Source organism: Stegostoma tigrinum, chromosome 25, assembly GCF_030684315.1.
Source record: "Stegostoma tigrinum isolate sSteTig4 chromosome 25, sSteTig4.hap1, whole genome shotgun sequence".
NCBI lineage: Eukaryota > Metazoa > Chordata > Chondrichthyes > Orectolobiformes > Stegostomatidae > Stegostoma > Stegostoma tigrinum.
In genome coordinates this window covers 24,406,988-24,425,301 of record NC_081378.1, presented here as the reverse complement: position 1 = coordinate 24,425,301, position 18,314 = coordinate 24,406,988, and the positions used below count along the sequence as shown (strand labels likewise).

Genomic DNA, 18,314 nt, shown 5'->3' with positions numbered 1-18,314 from the left:
TCAAAATGGAGTTGCGCACTTCATTTACATAGTACATTTTCCCATGGTTTAGAATTTTAGATTTACCTGTCTTTGAGCAGTGTAGTAGTCCTGAGAATTTCCATTTCATTCTGTAGAATTTTTATCTTTTCCCGCAGTTCTGCAGATATCTGTGCTGCACTTTGTATGAGATTAACATATTTGTTTCTCTCATTTTTGATGGTCTGGTACACTTTGACAAAATTTTTTAGGCTATAACAAAGAAGAACATTAACATTTTCTTTCACTTAAAATGCCACAATACCACTACTTATCTTGTAGAGAACTGGCATAGACAATTCACTGGTCCGACTGTGCTTGAATGATTTAGTGATTCTATTTAAATATATACTGAAAATTATTTTGACAACTGTTCTGTTTCCAAGAAAACTTTTGAAATATTTGGTTGAATGTGATGGTGGCAATTTCCATTTACAGTAAAATACAGTAGAAGTATTTAGTAGAATACAATAAAACTATATTTACCCAACACGCAGTGTGCAAATAGATCATTCCCATTGTATTTAATGATTTTTTTCTAGCATGATTGGTTAAAGTTGTATGAAAAATTGGCCCAGATCTTCCAATAACTGTACAATCTGCAATATGTTTACCCTCTCTCTGCAACCTGCTTCGAATAGCAGTGAAAGTTAAGACATTCACATCCCCTCTGTTCCCCCTCCCAAACCCTCGTTCATTCAATTCCCCTCACCCAACCACAGAGGAGAGGAGGTGCTTTTTGCTTACTTTTTTGGTTCATAGTTTGTAAGATCTTTTTAACAGGATAAATTGAACCCTATGGTTAGTGACATCACAGGAAAATCATAAATTCATTGGTTGGTAACTGCTGTTAATTTGAATATCTACAGCAAATTACCTTCAGATTAAAGGTAAATGGGAGAAGTATTTTACAGATGAAAAACTAAAAGACTAGGAGGAAATTTTAAATAAAAATAAGAGTTAAGTAAACAAAATAGTGCTGCAAGGCTAAGCATAATGTGGGAGCTGATGGACCTAATTGTGGTTCACGGCAGCCACATATATAGCAATTTCTTGAGGGATTCCAGATGAGCACTGATGGTCTAGAGATGGTCTGAGCTTCAATGCATTTGGGAGGGGGAGAGTTACCAGGTCAGTGTGTTTCAGTGGCCATATTCCTTAGATTAGCTAGCTTGAATTTGGTTAGTGGTCAGGGATGAGAAGGTGTCATATTGTCAAGTAGCACCAAGGAAACATAGAAATGTATGGAAATCTTATAATAGACAAAGTGAAGCATTTGGAATAAGGTAGATGAATCAATGGTGCAAATTGAAATAAATGAATACAATCTCATTAAAGCCATCAAAGAAACATGGTTACAAGGAGATCAAAACTGTGAACTTGACACTCAAGGATATTTGACCTGTTGGAAAGACAGGAGGGGAGGAAAAGGTGATATTGTAACACTCTTAATAAGAATGGAAATGAGGACAGTTGTGAGAGATGATCTAGGCTTAGATGAAATAGAGTCTGTTTTGATCAAGGTAAATAACTGCAAGGAAAAGACATTGATAAGAGTAGTGTATAGACATCCCTGAATCCAAGGCTACACTGTAGGAAAGGGTATAAATCAAAAAATAATTGGAGCATGTACAAATTATTATGGGAGACTTTAACCTTTATGATGATTGGGTTAATAAAGTCGGAAGGGGTAGGTATGACAGTGAATTCAGATAGTACATAAGGGATACTTTCCTGAAGCAGTAAACCAGGGAACAGGCTTTCCTAGATCTGGCAATGAGTAACGAGGCAGGTTTAATAATTGACCTCTATGTAAAAGATCCCTTAGGAAACAGTGATCATAATATTTATTTTGAGTTGAGAAATTTGGGTCAGAATCAACTGTGTTTAACATAAATAAATTTTATTTAAATAAATAAATAATGGGAATGACCATGAAATGAGAATAGAGTAGCTAAAGTGGACTGCAGCTAGATTAGCAGGAAAGACAGTACAAAAGGAAGTGGCAGACCTTTAAGGAGGTAATTCATGACACTTACCAAAATTATGTCCAAGGAGGAAAGATTCTAAGAGAGAGGGGTAAACCAACCATAGCTAAACAAGGAAGTTAAGGAGAGTATAAAGTTGAAAGATAAACCATACAGGGAGTCAAAAGTCAGTGATAGCCCTAAACAGCCAACACGGCTTCATGAAAGTCATGTCTCACTAATTTATTAATTTTTTTGAAGAAGCCTCAACCAGAGTGGATGGACGACAACTGGTAGATGTGTTATGTTTAGACTTATGAAGGCATTTATCAAGGTACTCACAAAAGATGAAATCTTAAGATAAGAGCTCATCATGTTGGCGATAACTTGTGGATGGAGAATTGGCTAATGGAAGGGAACTGTGAATGGGGATGAAGAGTTATTTTTCAGGTTGGTAACTTGTAACTAGTGGGGTTCCATAGTGACTGTAACTGTTTGCAATACATATAAATAACTTGGAGGAAGGAAGCAAATGTACTAAAATAGGTGGAAAGGCAAGTTGCAAAAGGGATGCAAACAATTTTCAAAGAGGTATCGATAAGTTAAGTAAGTGGGCAAAATGTTGGCAAATGGAATATAATGTGGGAAAGTGTGAAGTTGTTCATTTTAGTCAGAAGAACAAAAGAACAGGTTATTATCTAAATAAAGAAAAGCTGCAGAAATCTGCAACACAAAGGGATTTGGGGTATTAGTGCATGAAACATAGAAATCTAGCACACAGATGCAACAGGTAATCAGGAAAGCTGATGGAACATTGGCCTTTAGTTTAAGGGAGTTGCAGTATAAGAGTTGGCAAGTCTTACTGTAACTGTAAAAGGCACTGGTGAGACCAGTTTTGGTCCCCTTATTTAAGGAAGGATGTTGTTTAATTGGAGGCAGTTTAGAGAAGGTTCACTAGGATGATCCTGGGTATGGAGGGGTAGTCTTATGAGCAAAGGCTAAACAGGTCTAGACTCTATTCACTTGAGTTTAAAAGAATGAGGGGCTAAATGGTGTATGCCTTTTCCTATTTCTTATGGTCTTATGAAGTTCCTTTACTTGAAATGTTGAGTGTGTTTCTTTCTCCATAGGCGGTACCAGATCTGCTGAGTACTTCCAGTATTATCTCCTCTTATTTGTGATTAATGCATCTATAAAGACATTCATAATAGTTCTGCTTTTTCGGTTTATTACTGAGAGCATGCAGTACTCCATCTCTTGTGATAATTATAGGTATGCATAGCTAGAGGACACTTATTTTTGTTTAAATGGATAAAATATAGAAATATGGAAATTATTGTGTGCAAATTATTCTGAAGATTATTTTAAACATACCTGGAATCAATTGGAAGCCACAAATAAACATATAATTGAATGCCAACCTAGCCAAAATATGAGTAAGGTATGAAAAACATAACTGACTCTTGTCTCTTTCCTGTACATTGATAAAAGCCTGATGGAGATGATCTGTTTGTCTTTTGTAGCAAGGTTTGAGGGAGGTAAATTAGTATTGTCGGCTGTTGAGATACATGATAAGTGTACATAATGATGACAATATTGGGCAGCTTGGAGTGGAGTTTAATTTGGGCTGGAAAAGAGATGAAAGTATTGATAAAAATTGACTCGTACAAAGTAAGATGTTCTTACCTAACCAGCATTTGTCTATGCCTCTTTTCAGAGTCCTGTAAGGTCAGTTTCTCCCCTTTCAGCTCTTCTTTAGTTCGTTCACATTTACACTATTTTAAAAACAGTACAAAACATTGATCTCTGATATTAAGATCAAGCAGCTAATATTTAAAAGAGGTTTCTCCTGGTAGTTGATTTGTTTCCCAACTTATATTTTTTTCCTGTCTGTATATTTACCTTTTTAGTTTCCCAATCTATCTTTCTGTGCCTAAAACTGATTTTTATCCTTCACCATGTATGATAATAGAATATTCACAGATATCATGGTATTCAATGTTGGCCAGAATTTCAACTACCTGGTTTCAGAAAGCATTCATCACATCCAATTTCCTGCCTTTCCCATGGCCCTTGATTACCCTACTCTTCAAGAATCTATCTGTCTCAACCTTAAATATACACAAGGACTCTACCACCGCAGGTCTCTGTGGCAAGAAATTCTAAAGGCTGTTAAGTGTGTTTTGAGATCAGTTTCTAGTACCTAACTTGCTTGCATCAGCAGGCTTAAAAGAAGGCAGAAAAAGTATGTTTTTGTTGTGTTGAAAGAACTGCTTGGGTGTGAGAAGGAACAAGAGATTCTGAGGTCTGCACAAAAACTTAGGGTTTGAAGAAATTCTTTCGTTCCTCAGCATCATCTCCAGTGATCAGACAATAAGTTGGGAGGGGTTCCATTAGACCCTCCCAGATGTCTTCGATACGACAGGGTAGGTGGAAGAATGAGTAAGTTCTAGACCATGAGTTTCAGACTTCCTTTATGTAATGCACAGGAGCAGTCTGATTAAACTTTTTGAACCTCTTCTCACCTCAGTTCTTCTATCCTCACAGGATTTTGTTGAAATTGTTTTCATGCCAAATTTATACCATTAGAGACTGATCTGTGCATTTAAGAAAGGACCCCTAATTTCCAGACAAGTATCACACTCTTCTGCTGGGATGAGTAGATTCAAATAACAAGCTGGTGGAAAACATTGGGACTTCAACATTGGACAACATTGGACAACCTTACTGCCCCTCCATCCATTGCTGCTTGAACGAAGTAATAAAAATCAACTTGCAAAAACTGGCACCTTCACAGGTTTGGGGCCCCAATATTCAATGGTTCTAGAAATGTTTAACCTACATTGCATAATTTGCCCTCTGATTTTATTTTGTCTTGTAAATCACTTCAAAAGAAGCATAAACTATTTTTTCCTGTTTTATATATGGTCTTTTGTATTTGTTGCTAATTTTTATTAAACTCAAACAAATAAATGTAACTGTAATGCACATACTTCCTGATATTTTAAAATATTATTTATAAAATAAAAATGAGAAGTTAGAAATTCAGAAGCACCTGCATATTCATTAGATCTCTTGCTTTCTGATCTTTCTCATCAGACCTGATCTGGGCAAGCCGGGCTAGATTTATAACCTCTTCACGGGCACGTCTTTGTTCTGAGATGAGATTATCTTCTTCAAGCATACGTTTACGCAGTAAATTAACCTCTACCTCCGTCAATGAAAGCTGCATGTAAAGGTGGCAGTTAAATGGTCATATTTCAGAAGATAATGAAAGATTTTTAATGAGCATTAAACACTTCACTGTACATTTTGAGCATTTAATTCCATCATTGATCATTTTAAGTGCTAACAATATAAACTAAAGGCTGAATTCTTTGATTCTTTTGGCAACTTGTGTTTTTGGGAAGACCCATAGCCTGCTGAATGCCTCGGCCTATGAAATGGTCTGTGCTTCACCTCATTAATTATGCAAAAAGCCTCTATGGCATCCAGCTGGTGCAACCATGTGGCAGGAGTGGTGGACATGCTCACTAGAAGTTTGAGATGTTCACGTCATTAGCGCCAATATGTAAATACAAGCTCCACAGCACTTCAGGATCTACAAGCCCAGAAGTAGCCAGAACTAAGTAAAAAGCCTGAAAATGGAAGCGAGCAGCTCTCTGCTGATAGAGACCTGAAGGTGCTGGTGGATGAAGTGATTGAGGAGAGGGCAGCGTTGTTTCTGACAGGCTGCCAAGGGAGGTCTCACCACCATCAGATGCAGCCAGCTAAGACAGAGACTGCAAGCCTGGGTCAATATGGTGTTCCAGGTTTTTAAAAAAAACAGTTCTAAAAGAAGGTTAGTGACCTTCTGTGGTCCATAGGTCTAATACCACAACTTTCTCTCTGTTACCTCACACTCATGAGGCCACCACTACTACCAAATCAATGTGCTGTGCTGCACTGCTTTTCATTTTAGCACCACTGTGAATTCGTAACAAGCTTTTAGCCCTTTTTCACAAACAATTCCCTCACTTTTGTGCAAGTACTGGTGGGACCCAGTGAACAGAGAAAGAGGTCAGCATGCCTATCCTTAGCTCTATCTTCAACTTTCACAGCACGGACCGAAAGACATTAAACTGCACCTTCTACCAGCTCAGAGATCTTCACTAAGATCATGGCAGATACGATGTTGTGAGGATAACTGAGACGTGGCTTCAAGTGCACAGGGCCTGGGAAATGAATATTCAAGTCTATACGTGCTATTGAAAGGACAGACTGACGGGCAGAGGGGGTGGGTGGCCCTGTTGGGACGAATGATATTCAGTCCCTTGCGAGGGGGGACATAGAATCAGGAGATGTAGAGTCAGTATGGGTAGAGCTGAGGAATTCTAAGGATAGAAAGACCACAATGGGAGTTATCTACAGGCCCCCAAAAGGTAGTCTGGATGTAGGGTGTAAGTTGAATCAGGAGTTGAAATTGGCCTGTCGCAAAGATATTATTACAGTTGTAATGGGGGATTTCAACATGCAGGGAGAATCAGGATGGTACTGGACCCCAAGAAAGGGAGTTTGTGGAGTGCCTCCGAGGTGGATTCTTGGAACAGCTTGCACTGGAGCCTACGAGGGAGGAGGCAATTCTGGATCTGGTGTTGTGCAACGAACCGGATTTGATCAGGGACTTCAAAGTAAAGGAGCCATTAGGAGGTAGTGACCACAATGTGATTAGTTTTAATCTGCAATTTGAGAGGGAGAAGGGAGAATCGGAAGTGTCAGTATTGCAGTTGAACAAAGGGAACTATGGAGCTATGAGGGAGGGGCTGGCCAAGGTTCAATGGTTCAATACCATAGCAGGGATGGCAGTGGAACAACAATGGCAGGTATTTCTGGATATAATGCACAAGGTGCAGGATCAGTTCATCCAAAGAGGAAGAAAGATCCTAGGGGGAGGCAGGGGCGGCCGTGGCTGATGAGGGAAGTTAAGGGTTATATAAAGATAAAAAAGAAGTATAACATAGCAAAGATGAGCGGGAAGCCGGAGGACTGGGAAAGTTTTAAAGAGCAAGAGATGATAACTAAAAAGGCAATACGTGGAGAAAAAAATGAGGTAAAAAGGCACACTGGCCAAAAATATAAAGGAAAATAGTAAAAGCTTTTTTTAGGTATGTGAAAAGAAATAAAATGGTTAAGACTAAAATTGGGCCCTTGAAGTCAGAAACGGGTGAATTTATTATGGGGAACAAGGAAATGGCAGAAGAGTTGAATAGGTATTTTGGATCTGTCTTCGCTAGGGGAGGCACAAGCAATCTCCCAGATGTAATAGTGGCTGAAGGACCTAGGGTAATGGATGAACTGAAGGGAATTTATATTAGGCAGGAAATGGTGTTGGATAGATTGTTAGGTCTGAAGGCCGATAAGTCCCCGGGACCTGATAGTCTGCATCCCAGGGTACTTAAGGAGGTGGCTGTAGAAATCGTGGCACATTGGTAATTATTTTCCAGAGTTCTATAGATTTAGGATCAGATCCTGCGGATTGGAGGGTGGCTAATGTTGTCCCACTTTTCAAGAAAGGAGGGAGAGAGAAAGCAGGGAATTATAGACCGGTTAGCCTGATGTCAGTGGTGGGAAAGATGCTGGAGTCAATTATAAAAGATGAAATTATGAATCATTTGGATAGCAGTAACAGGATAGATCAGAGTCAGCATGGATTAACGAAGGGGAAATCATGCTTGACTAATATTCTGGAATTTTTTGAGGATGTAACTATGAAGATGGACAAGGGATAGCCGGTGGATGTAGTATACTTGGACTTTCAGAAAGCCTTTGATAAAGTCCCACATAGGAGATTAGTGAGCAAAATGAGGGCACATGGTATTGGGGGCAAAATACTGGCTTGGATTGAAAATTGGCTGGCTGACAGGAAGCAAAGAGTAGTGATAAACGGGTCCCTTTCAGAATGGCTGGCAGTGACCAGTGGGGTACCGCAAGGTTCGGTGCTGGGACACAGCTATTTACAATATACATTAATGATATAGTTGAAGGCATCAAAAGTAATATTAGCAAATTTGCTGATGACACAAAGCTGGGTGGCAGGGTGAAATGTGAGGAAGATGTTATGAGAATGCAGGGTGACTTGGACAGGCTAGGTGAGTGGACGGATGCATGGCAGATGTAGTTTAATGTGGATAAATGTGTGGCAAGAACAGGAAGGCAGATTACTGGAGTCAAGTTAGGTAAAGGGGAAGTACGAGATCTGGGTGTTCTTGTACGTCAGTCAATGAAAGCAAGCATGCAGGTACAGCAGGCAGTGAAGAAAGCTAATAGCATGCTGGCCTTCATAACAAGACGAATTGAGTATAGGAGCAAAGATGTCCTTCTGCAGCTGTACAGGGCCCTGGTGAGACTGCACCTGGAGTATTGTGTGCAGTTTTGGTCTCCAAATTTGGGGAAGGACATTCTGGCTATTGAGGGGGTGCAGCAGGACTATCATTTGTTGAAAGATTGGAGCGATTGGGCTTGTATACACTTGAGTTTAGGAGGATGAGAGGGGATCTGATTGAGGCGTATAAGATAATTAAAGGATTGGACACTCTGGAGGCAGGAAGCATGTTTCCGTTGATGGGGGAGTCCAGAACTAGAGGACACAGTTTAAAAATAAGGGATAGGCCATTTAGAACAGAGTTGAAGAGAAACTTCTTCACCCAGAGAGTGGTGGATATATGGAATGCTCTGCCCCAGAAGGCAGTGGAGGTCAACTCTCTAGATAGTTTCAAGAAAGAGATAGATAGACCTTTTAAAGATAGTGCAATCAAGGGTTATGGGGATAAGGTAGGAACAGGATACTGATTGTGGATGATCAGCCATGATCATAATGAATGGTGGTGCTGGCTCGAAGGGCTGAATGGCCTACTCCTGCACCTATTGTCTATTGAGTCAGGAGCACAATCTGGTAGGTGCATTATTAGCACAGCTTTGCAGAAGCTGAGGAAGAAGTGTCCTAGGTATCTAGCACTCAGAGGGCAGCCAAAGACAAAGCACCTATTCAGTCCCAAGCAGAAGACGATCCCATGGTCTTGGCCATTAGTGGCTTCATCAAAATGCAGAAATGCTCAGGAACTATTGTCAAAGGGTATAAATGAACTGGATCAAAGGATGGAGGAGTTCACCATGGTAGCGCAAGCATCTGGCTGCATCCATGGATAGGTTGGCTACTGCCATGGCGACCGACATCCTGCACATATAAGTTTTAAAAAGTGGGTGCTGCATATCTGCAACAAAATGAGAAAGCGCTGAGAAATTTACTAGATCTGGTCGCATCTGGGGTGACAGAAACAGTTAATATTTGAGTCTGGTATGACTCTTCTTCAGAAATAAGTTCAGATATGCATACCATCACTTTAGCCACTGGTGCTCAGCATTAATGGTACAGAGAGAGAGAAGAGAGGGACCTCAACCTCAAGTCAGATGCCCTTCCACTCAGGGAGACAAGGTAGTGCTAGCAGGCACCCAGATGGAGGACGAACCATACTCCACACAGAAGCTTTCTCTCAGCTCACTCCAGAGAAGTTTGTACCTCCACCTCCCCACTTTCTATGATGTCAATGCCTGTGAATTTTAAGCCTTCAGAGGAGTGTGACCCTGCATCTAGGTGGGGCATTCTCAGCAGGACGGGACTCTTGAGACCAAATTCCCCCAAAGACAACCAGCTAAGCATTTCAGGTCAACTATAGAGCAATCTTCCTTCACTCCAGATACAGATGTCAGGACAGATGTACTGCACGAAAGAGGAAGAAAAAAATCTTACAGTGGCCACATAACCTGCACTTTTGTAAATATACATTCACTTACAGTCTTAAAATATCTGCTCTGGTCTCTTTGAAACACCCATTTGAAATATGAGCAGCCTTTTCAGGCATCCCAAGGACAAAAGGCATTAAAGGACAAAATATTGTTCATTTCTCTCAAGCAACTGACTCCTTGAATGCAGATAGTTCAGCTGTACTGACAGGCTGAATTTAATAGTGTAATGACTTATTGGTGATAGTGCACTATAAATTAAGCTCCACTGTTTTCCTGAGGTATCACAAATGAGAAAGTTTGATTAAACCACTAAATTGTTTAATTCTATTTAACTGTCTTATTTAGGTAAAAAGAATATGCACATCTGGTGTTTTTTTCCCCATAACCAGTAAATAACAATTAATTGGAATTAAACATGTTTAATAATTGGAATAGAAACAAGAATAGTTAATTTATAATTTAAACTCTTACCCTTTTAAAAAAATCCATTAATCTACAAACAGAAACTTGAAGATGTGTAAGTCATTAGTATTATGGGTGGACCAAAAACAGAAGTTTGGGAAACCCCAGTTCAAAAGCATCAGTTCAGACTACTGGCATTAATGAGTTCATTTCTTGTGGTTCCATTCACTTCCTTCTGACACTCTGCTGATGACAGACTTAGATATTCCAATTCTCAGTCTTTCATTCACTGGTTGAGAATCTGCCTTTACAGTGTCTCTGAAGGTTGTTTTGTCTTTCCTCCTTCAGTAAGGGATTTGCAAAAAGCAGCTTGTGAAGGAAAGGTGAGGGAAGGCAAATAGCTGGCTACTAGGAATTCCCTCATTGCTTGAATAAGGCAACATTGCACACACAACTCAACGTATTCCAGTAAGTTGTTTATAAAACTAAACAACTTCTTACAGAGCTTTCCTGGTTCAATGCAGCACCTTCTCCCATTTTAGTCCAGGGCCCTAAAAAAGTAGTCTTTACAACAGTGAGCATATAAATACTATAAATTAACTTTGATGTTAAGTAACAATTTCTCAATTAAAGATTTGCTAAATATTTCTTTCGTTCAATATGGCTATGTGCAAGATCTTGAGTTTGGGGGTCATCCACTTTCATCGGCTTTCCTTCTCATTTTTGTTTTTACTTTAGCTTTTTTTCTCTTTTCTTTCATTTTTCCATTTGTTTCTCTTTTCTTTAAAGCCTTCTGCAGTGGGTTAATCAGTGGGATCGGCACAGCATCAAGAGTGGCCATGAGTGGAAAGGTGGCAGCCTTCCAGCAGTCAGAAACAAAAACAGAAATTGCTGGAAAAGCTCAGCAAGTTTGGCAGCATCTGTGAAGAGAAATCAGAATTGACATTTTGGGTCCAGTGTCCCTTCCTCAGAACTGATGGTAGCTAGAAAAATGTTGGTCTTTATGCAGAAGATATGATGGGAAGAGGAGGTACGGTGTAAACTATAGGTGGGGATAGAACCCAAAGAGAGAGAAGAACAGACAAAGGAGTGGATAACAATCTGGCTAGGAGGATGAATAGCTGTTCATGGAGACTGTTAGTGGCTAACAATAGGTAGTATGTAATGGCAGACTACGTGATAACAAAGCCTGGTGTGTCAGGGTGAAGGCTAGGACAAAAGAGAGTTCCATCCCCAAAGTTATTGAACTCAACATTGAGTCCAGAGGGCTGCAGGGTCCCTAAGCGGAAAATTAGGTGTTCTTCCAGCCTACTCCGAGATTCACTGGAGAACTATGGCAAACCTGAGACAGGTATTATCCACTCCTTTGTCTGTCCAACAGTTCTTCTATCTCTTTGAGCTCTATCCCCACCTATCCTTTATTCCTTAACCCCAACTCCTACCCTATCTTCTCCATATAAACCAGCATTTTCCTAGCTATGATCAGTTCTGCTGAAGGATCACCAGAACTGAAAATGTTAACTCTGATTTCTTGTCACAGATGTTGCCAGACCTGCCAAGCTTTCCCAGAAATTTCTGCTTTTGTTCTGATTTACAGCACCTGCAATTCTTTCGAGCCTAGCCATCAGTGGCAGCCATGGCAGACAAGACAGCAAGGACATCCTCCCATCATTCAGCGTGGTGGCAAAGCTCGTCCAGCGATTGAAGACGGCGACGGCAATAGACTTCTCAGGGTGGCAGCGCCGGCAAGGTGGCATCTCAGAAGGGGGTGGCTAGAATGGGACTCTTGGCAAGGTGGTGGGGACCTAGCCTGGTAGTGGGGCCAGGGACTCCTGGTTGTGCAGCTTGTGGATTCAGCATAGGATCTAGCATCAGTGGCAGCAGCTGCAAGATGGGTCCAATGGTAAAGAAATGACACGTAAAGAGTGATGACTCCTACACGGCTGAGTCTGGCTCAGGCAGCAATGAGGCAGTGGAGGAGAGATGGAGGTGCAGGTAACATTAGTGAGCCAGCTCAGGACCCATGGTGGATGTGCCAGAACAAGATACATTCTTTCAGTGATATCTTTTTGTTCTTAAACTATTCAAAATGATGATGAACTATGGCCACAGTTGAAGATTTTCACTGCATTTTATTGTATTATTCACTAAAATGCAAGCAACTATAAATCATTCAATTCAATTCAAATTCAACTTAAGAGCAAAATATGCATGAATGAAAATGTGCTGATTGGAAAGTATGAGTCTGTGCTTTTGTAAATAAATGAAATGTTGAGCACACTTCAACCCTTCACCCTACTTAAGCTGTAGAATTCATTTTCCAAATATCCATGCCTATCCATCTTTCTTCATTTAAGCTAGACGATCAGCTTTATGACACATCCTAATAACAATGTCTTAAATAGCTTTGGATTTTGTGGTTGGTCATTGCGCAAAATTGCAACCCCCTTCAGTATTGTGAGATTGGTATGCATGCATCCATCAAGGTGGCTGTCACTGGACAGTCAAATCCATTCTCTGTCTCTCCCTAGAGGTCCATGTTTCTCTTTTCTTGCAAGGAGACGAAACAGAGAATTTTGAATTGGAAAGGATTATGTGAAGAGGGTGCAATAACAGCATTTGTAGAGAGCTAAAGTGCATACTCATGTAGGGAGGAAGTACCTGGAGTAAAACAAATCAGTGACATCTTGTGGTATTGGTCAGAAGGGTGCAGTCCAGGAGAATGCTCTCATAAGACCGTTGAACTTCTTTGAGTACTGTTTCCAAGTTCAAGGGACTGCACTCCTGCTGCTCATTTTCTCAGCCACTTCCCTTGATACCAACCTGGAAAGACTGGCTAGCTTGTCTTCATGTCTGCAAGAGACAGCTTTTCATTTCAGGTTCTCAAATATCACAGTTGGATTTCCTGAATTGAGTCAAAGACAGGGGTGAAGAGTGAAACTTTCTAATGTCTCCTTTCTATTCCTTTGGTTGTTGACTCCTCAGGAAACAATGTAGCATTCAACCATTCTGATCCTTTTCTGCATCTCTTATGTAGAAAAACTTCCTTTGATAGGGTGCTGGTCGTCATCACACCTTCAGTTAAAAAGCTTTGGGAATGCCTCCTTCTCCAATAAACAGGTTGTAAACCCACTCTTCACGGTTGTAAATGTTTTTTCAAAAAAATTCCACGAATTCCATTTGGTTAGGAAAATAAATAAAATCAAAACCTTATCAATACCTGATTTTTACCTATGAGAATTGCAACATTATCAGTGGCAGAAGGACTGCAGGATTCAAGATAAAGGCACACCACTTACTCCGCATTTAGGGAATGACAATAAATGTTGACTTGCCAATAATCATGTCCTGAGAACAAACGTTAAAAATTGTGGCTTACCTGGTCTGCTAGTTTTCTTTTTAAACTTTTAACCTCACTTTCCAGTTCATTCCTCTTTTCCAAAAACGCTCCACCAATTGGAAACGTTTCTATCTATAGATACAAAAGATGAGCAAGCCACATGATCACAGTGAGGGAGACCTCATTGGAATGAGACATAGTGAGTAACTGGGAATTCGGGTCAAAATGGTAATTTAGGGCAGAGAGGGAAAGAGGTGATTAATTAAGATTTACTCCAAAAAAATTCTTCAGAGTGAGAAGTGAGTGGGAGAGGAAATAAGGCGTGGATTGAGAGGCTACCGGTACTGAGACCAATGGTAGTGTGATGTCACAAGTACAGGGAAAGCAACTGATTGTTGACACAAACAGAAATTGCTGGAAAGACTCAGCAGGTCTGGCAGCATCTATGGAGACAAAGCAGAGTTACCGTTTTGGGTCCAGCAATCCTTTTTCACAGCTAATTGGTGAATTACTTTCATCAGTGTTTTCAATCTTTAAAGTGAAAGTTGAGTATTTAGTTTGTGTTTAGGTCTTGACTTTTTTTTCTGTTTTTCTGAGAAGTAGTTTAAGTTGTCATGCTAAGTCTATACTTGTTCTAAATAGTTTTAGGAGTTACAAAATGGCAGGTGAAAAGGGTCATGTGGAGTGTACATCCTGTGCTATGTGTAAACTCATGAACGTATCGTATGGGCCAGGTAAAGACGTGCAAGAAGTGCATGAGCTCCAGGTTCTGGAACTTGAGCCTGGAGTAATTGTCGTGCATCCGCAAGACAGATTTTCAGAATACTTTTGATAAAGACCCGACAGGATGCTAGTTAAAAAGATTAAAATAACATGGGATGGGAAATAATGTACTAGCATGGATTTAAGATTGGCAAGCAAACAGATAACAGTAGGAACAAATGAAACATTTTTGCATTGGTGCACTGTTGCTTGTGGGGTACTGCAAAAATCAGTTCTTGGGCTCCAGCTGTTTACAATATATATCAAAGATTTGGAGATGGACACCAAAGATAATATTTCTAAATTTGCTGACAGTAAGCGCATGTGTTGTGAGGAAGATGTAAAGCAGCTTCAGGAGGACTAGGATAGTTTTAGAAACTTTGTAGATACAATACAATACGGAAACATGTGAGGTTATCCAATGTGATAGGAGAAACAGATGTGAAGAGTATTTCTTAAATGGTAAGAGGTTGAAAAGTGTTAATGTACAAAGGGACCTAGGTGTCCTTGTCAAACTGAGAGCTAACTCGCAGATGCACCAAGCAATGAGGAAAACAAATGAAATGGTAACCTTTATTGCAAAGGATTTAAGTGTGGGGAGTAGTGAAGTCTTACTTCAATTCTATAGAAGCTTTGTTTGGCCATTGCTAGAGTAGTGTGTGTAGTTTTGGTCTTTTACCTCAGGAAAGACATTATTGTCAAAACAAAATGCAATGAAGATTAACCAAACTTATTCCCAGGATGGCAGGACTATCTATGAAGAGACTTAGGGCAAGCTGGGCATGTGTTCTCTAGAGTTTCAGAGAATGAGAGATAATCTCATTGAGACTTACAAAATAATTAAAGGGATAGACATTTTAATTGCAATCTGTGCAACTACATTCAAAATAAAAGAATTTAGTTCATAGATCCAGATCATCAACAGTCCTATGCTGGCATGAGAGTATGAACTAAATTCTTTTATTTTGAATGTAGTTGCACAGATTGCAATTAACTAAATGAAACATACCTGTGTTTTAATTTTTTCATAGCTAAATTCAGCATATGCCAGAGCATCCATTGATGACTTCAGCTGTTTTTCTTTTTTCTTTGTCTTTCGGAGCTCTCGGTCCTTCTCTCTTTGTTTCACCACCACCGTGTCAGACAGTATTTTCTTCTCAGTATGTATGTAACGTAGATGCAAGTCCAGGGAAGCTCTGTTAACATCGAGTAAAGGAGTTACTGTATTTGTTGATTGTTGTGGTCAAACTTCAATAAGAAGAATTAACCAAACAAAGAAATAAATTATTTAACATGGGCTAAGTTTAAAGGATTAAGACTTAGATTCAAATGCAAGTATAGGGCTGAATTTTCATCTTTGTGGCAGAATCGGAAAACTTCCTGACTCAGTGCATTGCTTGCATGTAAGCACTTGCAGAGATAAGATTTTCCTTATGGGGGCTAGGGAAAGGTGGTGACTGTGGGTGTGGAACGAAGGTGCCTAAAAAGTCTATCTGGTACTCAGGGACTTTGTGCTAGTTGTAACAAAAAACAGTAAGGCTCTCTATTTCTCACATCATGCCCCAGCCCCATCCACCCAGCTTCCCATGGTCCTCATACCATTCAAGTCAAAATATACTGCTCCACCCACACTCCTTTCCCTTTGGAATTCTTATCATATCTTTCTGCCACTACAGAGTATATAGTGAGCGATTGCACATGGAAATGACATAGCCTGGCATGGAGGGTATAAGGGGCTACATGTGTGAATGAAGAGACCTCGCTTAGCATAGAGACTTGGATAAGATCTTTAAAACTTACTTTTCAAAAGGTTTCCTCATCCAGACTATTATTCACTGTGTCTCTGGGGAATCGTGAACCATGAATCTTTTAACCATAGCTCAACTCCTGGCAAATTGTGGAGGGCCAGGACAGCATATCCTTGCTTTGAAGTTGGCCCAGTCAGGAGTGCGGGATTGAGTTTGTGTCCTAAATCAATCTGCACCCTTAAAATGGCATTGGTGAACATTGTGGGTGCTAAGAATGAAGTTGGGAATCCTGGAATCTGATCCCTGTTGCTATTTTTAACCCTACATGGACCCTCCCAGACTCCATGAAAATCACCTCTAAATGTTTAGAAATTCCAATTGATACTTTAAAATATAATGGTCATGTGAATAGACTTTAAATTCCAGATTTCAAATACCAAATGTCTGAACGTTATTTTTAAAAAATGCTATTATATGTTTTATTATGGTAAAATGAAAAAGCTCATAAATATGTGCAAACATTCGATGCATTGATCCCATAAAATCTCATCATTACCTTTTGTGCAAAGGGTGAAAGACTGATGAAACAAATATTCGAGTTTAGATACCTGAATGAGAGTGGCTATTACAGATCAGATTTCAGTTCTTCTAAATCTGAGCTTTTCTGTATATGCTTGCACCTCTTGTCTTATGGAACTATACTTCATTTGTTCTGAAGTGACACCTCAATGATGTAAAAATACTGTATAAATGCAAGTTTGTTTATACTCAGGCTAAAAATGAAACATGAATTAGTGAAATATAATTTTCTGAGCGACAATTCCGGTTACTCTAAGCATCAACAATATGGAACAAGCTTGATCGACCAGGTGGGAATTTTTCAACTACTTTTGTGTATTCAAACATTCTGTAATAATCTCAGTTTCATACTGTGCAGTATGCTTTGTAAGGGTGTCATGTGAAAAACAATTGAAATGGACACGTATAATTTACTGGCAAACAGATTAACAATTGCAGGCATGAGCATCAACTCTGCCCACCTTCAGTTGCAGACATAATTTTCTCTGAAGAAGTTCCTTCCTGTTTTCTTTGAAAGTCCATGCACGAATGAAGCAGATCATATATCTGATTTCATTAGGGGCAATGGCATCAATGATTAACTTGCCTAAGAATTAGGGGAAGTGACAGACTTAGGTTTGGGAAACCCCACCCTCTCAATATCCCTGGTCATTTTGTAATAAGCAGAAACTTCTTCCCTAAAAATGACACAGGTAACACCTGTTTTTAAGTGACAAATGAAAACGATGAGCATCTTCATATTAAAGAAAGATTGCTTCATCGATGTTCGATAAAGGAGGAGAAAAGTGAATTGTGAATAAAAAGGAATGGTAAAAAAGATGAAATTTTAAAACTTAAAAAAAATTGAGCAGTTTTTTCCAACTGCACCAGATCAGGAAGTGTTTCCCAGAAAAAAAAACAGGTGAGACCTGTTCTCTTAGTCATATTTAACTTGTTTGGTAAATACAAACATTCCTGATGTCATTATTATCATAGGTTGGAAAACATTTCGTGTCTACTACAAACCTTTGTCCCATTAATGTAGATTCATTTTCTTTGCCCAACTCAACCATCTTAACTAACTGGTTGTGTTCTTGCTCCTTGCTGTCCAGTAAAGTCCTTTTGTCATCCAACTCTTTCATTACCTCCAATTTCTCATCTTCGACCATTCTGCATTTATCTTCTATTTGCTGTACTGAACCCAGAAGTTCATTGTATTGTGCATCTATTTCAGCTTTTGCCTTCTCCAATTTGCTGAGTTAAGGAAAGAACAAAACATTTTAATAAACAGCAACTGCAATATTTTGACATTTTCACCATGAATGAAATGAATCATGTTAAATTTTATGTCTTAATAAATCACCGGATAAATATATAAGTATTTTGACATGGTACTTTGCAAGCTATCATTCACTGGTGACTTAAGAGATGGGTGAGGAGAACAATGAAAAGTTTTCTTGTGTCAAATAAGATGAACTATGCAAAAGCATTTGCCTTTGCCACTGATTTTAATGTGAGGGGATCCAAGTAAGTAAGACCAATTTTGTTAACTTTCTGAATTGTAGTAAGAGTAGAAACAGCAATCAGAGTCTTTGTCATCTTCCAGTAGGAGGAAAGTAAACTGTGCCTTGGCTTTCATTGGTAACTCATGGTGCTGAATTAGAAGGTCAGTCATGATTTCATTGAATGGTGGAGCTGGCTTGAGAGATGAATGGCCTGCTCCTGCTCCTGCTCCTA

The 18,314-nt window shown here is 39.5% G+C and overlaps 1 protein-coding gene across 4 annotated transcripts in view; it reads right to left on the bottom strand.

The window, feature by feature from the left end:
- ccdc146 (coiled-coil domain containing 146) overlaps nt 1-18,314 on the bottom strand; it is a 133,727-nt gene that overhangs the window by 38,003 nt on the left and 77,410 nt on the right. For all 4 annotated transcript variants that reach the window (XM_059654578.1, XM_048554372.2, XM_048554373.2 and 1 more), the window contains 6 exons: nt 17,604-17,831; nt 15,281-15,467; nt 13,549-13,641; nt 5,041-5,211; nt 3,672-3,760; nt 67-231 (listed from right to left, as the gene is read on the bottom strand). In XM_059654578.1, the coding sequence (XP_059510561.1) occupies nt 67-231; nt 3,672-3,760; nt 5,041-5,211; nt 13,549-13,641; nt 15,281-15,467; nt 17,604-17,831 (933 nt within the window). The remainder of the gene's footprint in view (nt 1-66; nt 232-3,671; nt 3,761-5,040; nt 5,212-13,548; nt 13,642-15,280; nt 15,468-17,603; nt 17,832-18,314) is intronic.